Source organism: Scylla paramamosain, chromosome 25, assembly GCF_035594125.1.
Source record: "Scylla paramamosain isolate STU-SP2022 chromosome 25, ASM3559412v1, whole genome shotgun sequence".
NCBI lineage: Eukaryota > Metazoa > Arthropoda > Malacostraca > Decapoda > Portunidae > Scylla > Scylla paramamosain.
Window position 1 is genome coordinate 17,028,393 of NC_087175.1, and position 10,000 is coordinate 17,038,392.

Consider the following 10,000-nt stretch of genomic DNA (forward strand, 5'->3'; position numbering starts at 1 on the left):
TGAAACGTGAGACGCAGCCAGTTGTGTGTACGTGAGTGATGTTCAGTTATGTTATGTTAGATTAGGTTAGGTTAAGTTAGGTTTCTTTTGATTAGATTAGGTTAGATAGGGTCAAATTAGATTATATTACGTTAAGTTAGGTTTCTTTAGGTTAGAGTAGGGTCAGATTAGGTTACGTTACGTTAGTTTAAGTTTCTTTAGGGTCAGGTTAATCAAGTTAGGTTAGATAAGGTCAGGTTTGGTTACACTACATTAGGTTACTTGTTAGGTTAGGTTTCTTAAAGTTATATTAGTTTATGTTAGGTTTCTTTTGGTTATGTTAGATTAAGTTAGGTTAGATTAAATGAGGTTACATAAGGTCACACACACACACACACACACACACACACACACACACACACACACACACACACACACACACACACACACTCACACCGGAATAATAATAATAATAATAATAATAATAATAATAATAATATATAATAATAATAATAATAATAATAATAATAATAATGATAATGATATTCACAAAACGCAATAAAAGGGTGACACACAAGACACAGATTAACATTATGACACAATGAATAAGAAAAACAAAGAAGAAAGGAAAGAAAGCCAATGAGAGAGAGAGAGAGAGAGAGAGAGAGAGAGAGAGAGAGAGAGAGAGAGAGAGAGAGAGAGAGAGAGAGAGAGAGAGAGAGAGAGAGAGAGAGAGCCATGTTTATACTTTATGAATTACATCTATAATTGTATTTATATCTGGCTAATAAACTGAATTGAGAGAGAGAGAGAGAGAGAGAGAGAGAGAGAGAGAGAGAGAGAGAGAGAGAGAGAGAGAGAGAGAGAGAGAGAGAGAGAGAGAGAGAGAGAGAGAGAGAGAGAGAGATTGCCTTGGATCTTAGGAAATTAGCCAGCTACTGTTTCCCTTCGTTCATCCCTTCTTCCTCTTCTTCTTTCCCTCTTCCTCTTCCTCTTCCCCTGTTCCTTTTTCCCCTCTCGCTGTCACTCGCTTGCAGCTCTCAGATAATGGCCACTTAAAGGCGCCAGCTAAAGTCACCATTAGGAAACGTCCGTCTGACTCCACTTTTTACAGATCCGCGGAGACTGGAAGTAAATGACTCTTTTAATGACTGTCAGCTATTGAAATGCTCGCCCGTCACTTCTCGTTCTCGCGGTGATTAAGACAAACGCTTCCTGAATTTGCATTTTCGTTCACTTTCTCTCTCTGCACTGGGTTTTCGTTTCCTTCTTCTTGTTCCTGATGCTTGGTTTTGTTTAAGTTCCTTCTGGTTACTAATGTTTTTTTTGAGATTTAGATTTAGAGAAACGCTTCTTTGATCTGTATTTTGGTTCACTTTCTGCGCAGAGTTCTTTTTCTTCTTCGTCTCCGTCTTTTTGTTCCAAGGCACCATTCACTTCTGGTTAATTAATACTAAGAGGGATAACCAGTGCCTTTGAAGGTTACATTAAGGCAAATTATTCCTGGATTTGCATTTTGGTTCCCTTTTCGTGTAGAGTTTTCTTATTTTTCCTTATTCATGTCCCTAGTTTAGTCCTATTCTGTTGCAGTTAGTAGTGCGAGAGTTGACTGGTACATGCATAAAGGAAAGTTAACTAATGTCTTTTATGATTAGGTTAAGATAAATGCTTCCTGGATATCCATTTTGACACCCTTTCTGCGTAGTGTTTTCTTCTCCTTACTCTTGCTCTTGTCCCTGGTTTTATTAGGTTCTGGTTACTAGTGCGAACGTTAACTAGTGTCTTCAGTGATTAAATTAAGATGAAGCATGCCTGGATGTGCATCTAGCTTTTCTTTTTTTTCTTGGTTTTGTCCTGTGTAAATTAATAATATTTAGTTTTGTCTCTCTGCAGGATTTTCTTCTTGTTCCATCTGCTTCATCTATTGCACCATCTAATTTTATTCCTATTAAAGAAATAGTTAACTGAGGACAACATTCGTAAATATTTCAACGTCTCATCTGGACTATTTTAAGAGGCTCTACTGGAGTTATGGCAATTTCCAAGCGAGTTTTCGTGATTCTATTGATAGCTTAACATGAATTTAATGGCAAAAAAAAAAACAAAAAAAAACATCCATGATTAAGGCAAACAGTTTCTGGATTCACATTAATATTACGCTTTCGCTTCACTAGATGATATATGCATGTATACTTTAAAGAATGAGTTAACCAGGGATAACTCAGGGGCAGTTCGGCATTTTTATTACTTTTAACAGATTCTAGTAGGTTATGGGTGTTTTCCGGAGAGTCTTCATGTTTCCATTGATAGTTTAACAGGATTTTTTCAATTTCAACGGGAGAAACATCCATGAAAACCCGACTATTCATCTATATAGCCTTAGAAAAGAGTCTTATGAGAGTCCTAAGCTCATCGCAGTACGGCCACAGTGTCTTGGGTGATTAAGATAAATGGTGCCTGGATTTACATTTAGCGGGGAGCAGGGAGTGATTGCAGTGCGCCCTTCGCTGTCACTCGCCCCAAGTCACCTTAAGCCGCAAGAAGTTAATTGAATTGAACTGTATGCGCCTCAAGCACCGAAGCAAGAGAAACTATGTTGATAAAAAAGTAAGAAGTGCAAGTATAGTCAAATGCACTTTTTTTTTTATGTAAGAAGGGCACGGGCCAAGGGCAACAATGTGTGCATAAAAAAAAAACGGTCCACTGAGGCGCCATTCCCTAAAGAAGAGCCAAAAGGTAAAAGGAGAACCAGAAAGAAGACTGGAAGAAATTGTAACAACCAAAACAGCAAGCAATAATAAGAATGTAGTAACATGAAGAACTGATGAAAGATGCACTGAGGATCTTATAGGTGGGTTCAGGTAAAGCTTGGACTGAAAAATAAATAAACATGTAATGAAAATTAAATAAACAAATACTGGATGATATATTTAGAGAGAACAGGCCAATTACGTGTTGCTTCTAGTAACTGCGTGCTTCAGAAGAGTAAAAATGGGATAAGGCTTTTTCCCATCCCTCTTCCTTCTATGTATGTACAAACCGTAATAAAATACTGAAGAATGTTATTTTGAATTTATAACATGTAAAACAGTAATAAAAACAATGATAATTACTGAAAAAATGCGAAATATATCTTAGAAAATCAATAAAAATAAATATCATCAAATTACGATACAGGAAAACTAAGTAAATCACAAAATAATAAAATAAAGAGTAAAAAAAAAAAAAAAAAAAAAAAATGACCGAATGAAATAAATAATGAAACAAAAACGTAAACAAATAAATGAAACATGAATGAATAAAGAAATAACTACATTCATATCCAGACAATATAAAAAAATGACATTTAAAAAACAAAGACATCAAATAAAATAAGAGATAAAGAAAAAAATACCGAAAGAGAGAAAAAAAAAACTTTCACAAGAAAAATGTAATACCAAGGTCAAATGTAAGGAACGTAGAGACAGAAACAGACAAACAGACAGATAAAAAGACAAACACAAGTGCGGAGAGAGAGAGAGAGAGAGAGAGAGAGAGAGAGAGAGAGAGAGAGAGAGAGAGAGAGAGAGAGAGAGAGAGAGAGAGAGAGAAGTAAATAAAAAAATGAAACCGCAGAGTTAAAATGAAGCACCAGATGAAGAATTGCTTTAGAGAGAGAGAGAGAGAGAGAGAGAGAGAGAGAGAGAGAGAGAGAGAGAGAGAGAGAGAGAGAGAGAGAGAGAGAGAGAGAGAGAGAGAGAGAGAGAGAGAGAGAGAGAGAGAGAGAGAGCGTTATTAGTCTTCTTTGATGGACTCTCTCTCTCTCTCTCTCTCTCTCTCTCTCTCTCTCTCTCTCTCTCTCTCTCTCTCTCTCTCTCTCTCTCTCTCTCTCTTTCATCAATAAGTCATTAGGAAATTTAAATGTGAAAGGTTATATTGTCAGTAAATCTCTCTCTCTCTCTCTCTCTCTCTCTCTCTCTCTCTCTCTCTCTCTCTCTCTCTCTCTCTCTCTCTCTCTCTCTCTCTCTCTAATTGTCTTCTTAGTCTTCCTTAAAACGCAATTTCCCTTTAATAGTCTTCCATCCATCCTTCTCTGTCCCTGGGAGACTCATTGCTGCCTTCTTCCTCTTCCTCTTTCTCTTCTCCTCCTTCCTCTTCTTCTCTAACTTAATCATTCCTTCATTCTTTCCTTCATCGTGCGTTCCTTCGATATAATTTTATACTGTCTTGCCTTTCTTCGTTCTTTTGACTTTTTTTTTGTTTCTCCTTGCTTTCCTCTTCCCCTTTCCTTTTCCTCCTCTTTCTTTCGCCCTCTTTGACTTAATCATTCTTCCTTTATCGTTCGTGCATTTAATATCTTTTAGAAACTCCTCCTTCTTCTTTCCTTTATGGTTCATTTCCCTTCTTCCTTCGTTTCCCCTTCTTCTTCTTCCTCTTCTTCTTTCCCTCTTCTCCAATTTAATATTTTTTTCCGTCATATTTCGTTTCCTTCATTGTTTCTTTTCTAACTCCTCTTTCTCCTTCCTTTTATAAATCATTTCTCTTCTTCCGTCCTTCTTTCCTTCCTTCCTTGCCTTTTTTTTTCTGTACTCTAATGATTCCTTCCTTCCTTTCCTCATCCACCATTCCTTCTTTCCATGCTTACGTTCTTTCAGTATCTTCTTCAGCACCTTCTTTCCTTCTTTCTTTCCTTTATGATTTGATTCCCTTATTTCTTCGTCTTTATTTTGCTTCCTACTTCATTCTATGTTTACTTTATTCCTTCCTTTTTTTGACTTTCATTTGATTATTTACTTCATTATTTTCCTTCTCCTTTATGAATAATTTTCCTTAATTTTCCTATATTTTTAATGTATTTGTATTTATTTTTTTTATATTTTTTTGTCCATTCTTCTTTCCTTCCTTCCTTCCATCCTTCTTTCCTTTTATTTTCCTCTCATTTTCTTTCATTTTTGTACAAATATATTCATGTCACTCTCTCTCTCTCTCTCTCTCTCTCTCTCTCTCTCTCTCTCTCTCTCTCTCTCTCTCTCTCTCTCTCTCTCTCTCTCTCTCTCTCTCCACCATTTTTTCCTTCTCTCCCTTCTTCTTCCTTCCGTTCACATTCAACTAATATATTTTTTCTCTATGTATCCTATGTAATCCTCTTCCTGTTAAGTTATTCTTATTTCCTTCCTTCTTCTCCGTCTTTCTTTATGTTTCCTTCCGTCATCCTTTCTTCCTTCCTTCCCCTTATTTATCACGATTGTTCTTCCTTCTCTCATAATTACTACTATTCTTCGTCTCCTTCCCTTTCTGTGAAAGCTCTCTCTCTCTCTCTCTCTCTCTCTCTCTCTCTCTCTCTCTCTCTCTCTCTCTCTCTCTCACGTCCTTTCCCTCCCTTCTCCATGGAAATCCCTCCCTTTTTCCCTTTCCCTGCAAGCATAATCTCTCCCATTCTTTTTCTCCCTCACCCATGAAAGAATTCCATCACCCTTCCATACTCCTTCTCACTTCCCTTTCCTCTCCCTCTGTCCCTAGCAATGCAGGTCTCCCACCCTTTCACTCTCTCTCTCACATTAAGCTCCATCTGTCCATCCCTCCCTCCCTCTCTCTGTGCTCTTTCTCCTTCCCTTCTTCCGTTAACTTACTAATATATGTTTTGATGAAAATACGGAAAGTTTTACTCTTCCTCCTCCGTCTATAAGATCTCTCTCTCTCTCTCTCTCTCTCTCTCTCTCTCTCTCTCTCTCTCTCTCTCTCTCTCTCTCTCTCTCTCTCTCTCTCTCTCTCTCTCTCTCCATTTCACCTTACCTAACAAATCCAGCAACTTATTCATGTTTTGATGGAAATGCAAAGTCAGTTTGTTGCGTGTGATAGAGAAAAGACTGGGGTACGTCAGTCAAACGAGAAGTGACACGATCGCCCCTTGACTGTGTTTGGTTATTGTGCCCACTCTTACGTCTTCCCTCTTTCGCACAATGGCGCTCTCTTCAGTCACACGAGAAAATTAAAACGATCTTCAAAGTCCACATAATTTCCAGGGCGCTGAAAATATGGACGTTAGTTATGAAAAGCACACCCATCCAAGTAATGACCACACCTAACGGTGCTTAACCTCACTGATTGGACGAGAAAATAAAAACTTCCGTGAAAATCACAATAAGTTCTTATAGATCATGTTGAAACTGACAGAGAAATAGTAAACCTCGAAGGTCATAATAACTTACGTATCAAGTTGAAAGTAGATGAGATGAGACACTTGGAAAAATACTGACCTAAATCATGAAACGCACACCCATCCAAGTACTGGCCACACCCAGCGCTGCTTAACCTCACTGATAGATCGAAAAGATGAAAACTTTGAAAACCAAAACAACATCTAAAAAAAAAAAAAAAGAAGAAAAAAAAAAGACATGTTGAAAGTAGAGGACATCAGACACTTCGAAAACATGAACCCGTGTTATGAAAAGCACGCGAATTCAAGTACTAATAAAACTAAAAAAACCTTTGCAAACCAAATAAGTTCTATTAGATCATGTTAAAATTACAGATCAAACATTTAAAAAACATGTACCCAAGCCTCACACACTCATCCATTCCCTCTTCCTCTTCCACAGTGGCGCCCTCCTCTGTCACGATCGTGGGCTGGGAGAACGGCGCCGTGGTGGAGGTGATGGTGGGCTCCTCCCTCACCCTGGAGTGCCTGGTGGCTGACGCGCGCCCAGCTCCTGGCGCCGTCTGGTACCGAGCTGGCAGGAAGGTGGACCCTGGTGAGTACTGGGGATGTAAGGATCATGTGAGGGGGATGCGAGGAGCTCATCAGGGTTCTTCAGTGAGAGGCGGGGATTTTAACGTTGGTTTTGGGGAGAATTAGAGTAGTGAGGGACGATTATAGAGTCTGATTTTAAAGGGATAATGTTAGATAGGGTTATCATAAGGACACTTTAACGTTGATCGTAAGGGGTGTTTTGTGAGTATTAAGATGATTCTAGGAGAGTTATTTTATTTATTTATTGATTGATTTATTTAATTTTTATTTATTTATTTATTTATTTTATTTATTTTTTTATGGAGATTTTAGGGAGTACGTATGTAAGTAAAATTTTCCCTTGAATGTTGAAGATTTTCACGTTACAAGATATATAAAGGGTATTTGTAAGGATGATGTTAGGGTCTATGTAAAAGATAAAAGAGTGAAGATACTTGTTGACAATTGCATTAATAAGGTGAACAAAACAGAGGTGAGAATAGGAGACTGAATGAAAAAAAAAATAATAAGATAAAAAAAAACGACAGAGTTGCAAAGTTCAACAATGAAAGGGATGAAAGAGTGAAGGTAGCAGGTAACTCTGACATTACTGAGGTGAACAGAACAGCGGAGTGAGAAGTGAGGCCGCTGTTAAAGGCCAGATATACAATAGCTTAGCATAAAAGCACAGGAACACGAGTAAGGGAAGCTGCAAAAAGCTATCAGGCCTACACGAAGCAGTCCTTACATTAAATATACCTACTTATTTCTACATATAATCCACGCCCATAAAGTTGCCTAATCTATCTTTAAACCTCCGTAATGACTTAGCACTAACAACCAAATTACCAAGAGTATTTCATTAATCCACCACTCCTTTTGAGAACCAACATCTTAATATTTTTTTTTTAATCTAACTTGAGCAATTTATAAGAGCAGTAACAATCGAAATGAGAAGATACAAGACAACAAAGGATTGAAGGATTGGGGAAAAGTGTTTCATAGTTAGTTAGCTAAATTCAGAGCAATTTAAAATTATTTATAACTTGTCTGTAAAACATAAAAATACAAGAAAAAAATGTCAAGGTTAAGTATTCATGTGCCACAAATTATCTATGCAAAGTAAAGGAGCAAGAGATAGGAAGATTATAACAGGGAATTTCAGATGTAGTGTAATTCAGAGTAAATCAGAGTCACTTATAACGTGCATGTATCTTAAGGGAAGTCATGAAGTCACGGTAAAGTGTTCACAAGCCACACACAAGAGGTCATATCGTAAGACAAGCTAAACCACCCAAGAGATAGAAAGATTAAACCGAAGTGCTCCTGAGCCAGAGTAATTCACAGCCGGTTATAACGTGTCTGTAGCTCAGGGAAAGTCAAGAAGTCAAGGTTAAGTGTTCACGAGCCTCAAGAGGTCGTATAGCAAGGTTAGGCTCGACGCACCCTGCAGGTCTTGAAGCGGCTCAGAGGCGAGGCAGGGAGGAGGTAATGAGGAAATCTGAAGACATTGCGTCCCCTTGAGAGAGAGAGAGAGAGAGAGAGAGAGAGAGAGAGAGAGAGAGAGAGAGAGAGAGAGAGAGAGAGAGAGAGAGAGAGAGAGAGAGAGAGAGAGAGATGGAAGGGAGGTGCAGTCGTTGTAGAAAAGAAAGGAATGATAGGAGGAGGATGAAGAGGAGGAGAAAATATAAAGGACAAATAAAGAACAAGAACAAGAAAGGGAACAGGAACAAGACAGAAGAGAAAGAAGATAAAGAACAATAACAACAGCAGCAGCAGCAATACGGGACAGAGAGAGAGAGAGAGAGAGAGAGAGAGAGAGAGAGAGAGAGAGAGAGAGAGAGAGAGAGAGAGAGAGAGAGAGAGAATCCTATTTTGATTCTTAAAAAAAATATATGATGGGTATTTTAATTTCATTTTTTATACTTTCATGATAACCTTAGAGGATGAAAGGCTATTTTCCTCTCAATTTCATGCCTTCCTACGTATTTTTTTTTGCTTTTTTTTTTGTTTATCTTTCACGAGCTTTCATATTTTTTTGTATTTTTCTTATTTTTTCTTTTATGCGGAATTACTATGCTCTCTCTCTCTCTCTCTCTCTCTCTCTCTCTCTCTCTCTCTCTCTCTCTCTCTCTCTCTCTCTCTCTCTCTCTCTCTCTCTTACACAGACGCAAACACACACTGCTCGATTTTTTCTTGACTCTCTCTCTCTCTCTCTCTCTCTCTCTCTCTCTCTCTCTCTCTCTCTCTCTCTCTCTCTCTCTTTTTCCTTCACACTGTCGACATTTCCTGCAATTCCTTACGATATTATTTTCTTGAATTCTTTACCTTCTTTCATAATCCATCATTTTACTCTCTCTCTCTCTCTCTCTCTCTCTCTCTCTCTCTCTCTCTCTCTCTCTCTCTCTCTCTCTCTCTCTCTCTCTCTCTCATAAGGTAAATAGCGGCGTTCCTCAAGGTTCTTTATTAGGACCAGTACTTTTTATAATGTAAATCAATGATAATGATGAAGGGATAAATTGCAAAATAAGTAAATTTGCAGACGATACCAAAATAACAAGTAGATTAACGTCAGTGTCACAATGACAAGAACTGCACTGTGACCTCAATAATCTAACAAGCTGGGCAGAAAAATGGCAGATGAGATTCAATACAGAAAAGTGTAAAATTCTACATATCGGAAGCAACAATGTTCGGGCGAGATATGTAATGAATAACATGCCACTGTCAAACGCTGATAAAGAAAAAGATCTTGGTGTCGTTGTGTCAAACGACCTAAAGCCAAGTCAACACTGCACAAAAACAGTAAAGACGGCAAATAAATTAGTAGGGTTCATTGGAAGAACCTTTGAATTTAAATCAGAAAAGGTTATACTTGCCTTATATAACCTGGTGCGCCCATCATCTAGAATACTGTGTACAGTCCTTGTCACCATGTCACAAAATGTCACAAAAAAGACATTGAAAAAATAGAAAAGATACAGCGCAGAGTCACAAAGATGATTCCAAGATTCCGCAATATACCGTATGAGGAACGACTGGAAGAACTAAACCTATTTAAGATAAGATAAGATAAGATAAGATAATTTATTCGTCAAGTTGTAATACAAAATATAATACAAATGAAACTCATTTTGGCTTAAGAGTTCCCTAGTAGTTGCTTATACATAACATTAAAAAGTAAATAAAATCAGTAAAACAATAAAACAATAAAACATTAAGAAAGGAGTCATTACATGGGCTATCGTATACATGCAATATCGGGCTATTTCTGCCCTCATCATGAACCATCACTTACAGTAACCATGAATA

At 37.7% G+C, this 10,000-nt stretch overlaps 1 protein-coding gene across 1 annotated transcript in view; it reads left to right on the forward strand.

Moving 5' to 3' along the window:
* Window positions 1-10,000, forward strand: part of LOC135113238 (nephrin-like) — a 98,684-nt gene that overhangs the window by 71,867 nt on the left and 16,817 nt on the right. The window contains exon 3 of the mRNA XM_064028424.1: window positions 6,558-6,710. Coding sequence (XP_063884494.1) covers window positions 6,558-6,710 — 153 coding nt within the window. The remainder of the gene's footprint in view (window positions 1-6,557; window positions 6,711-10,000) is intronic.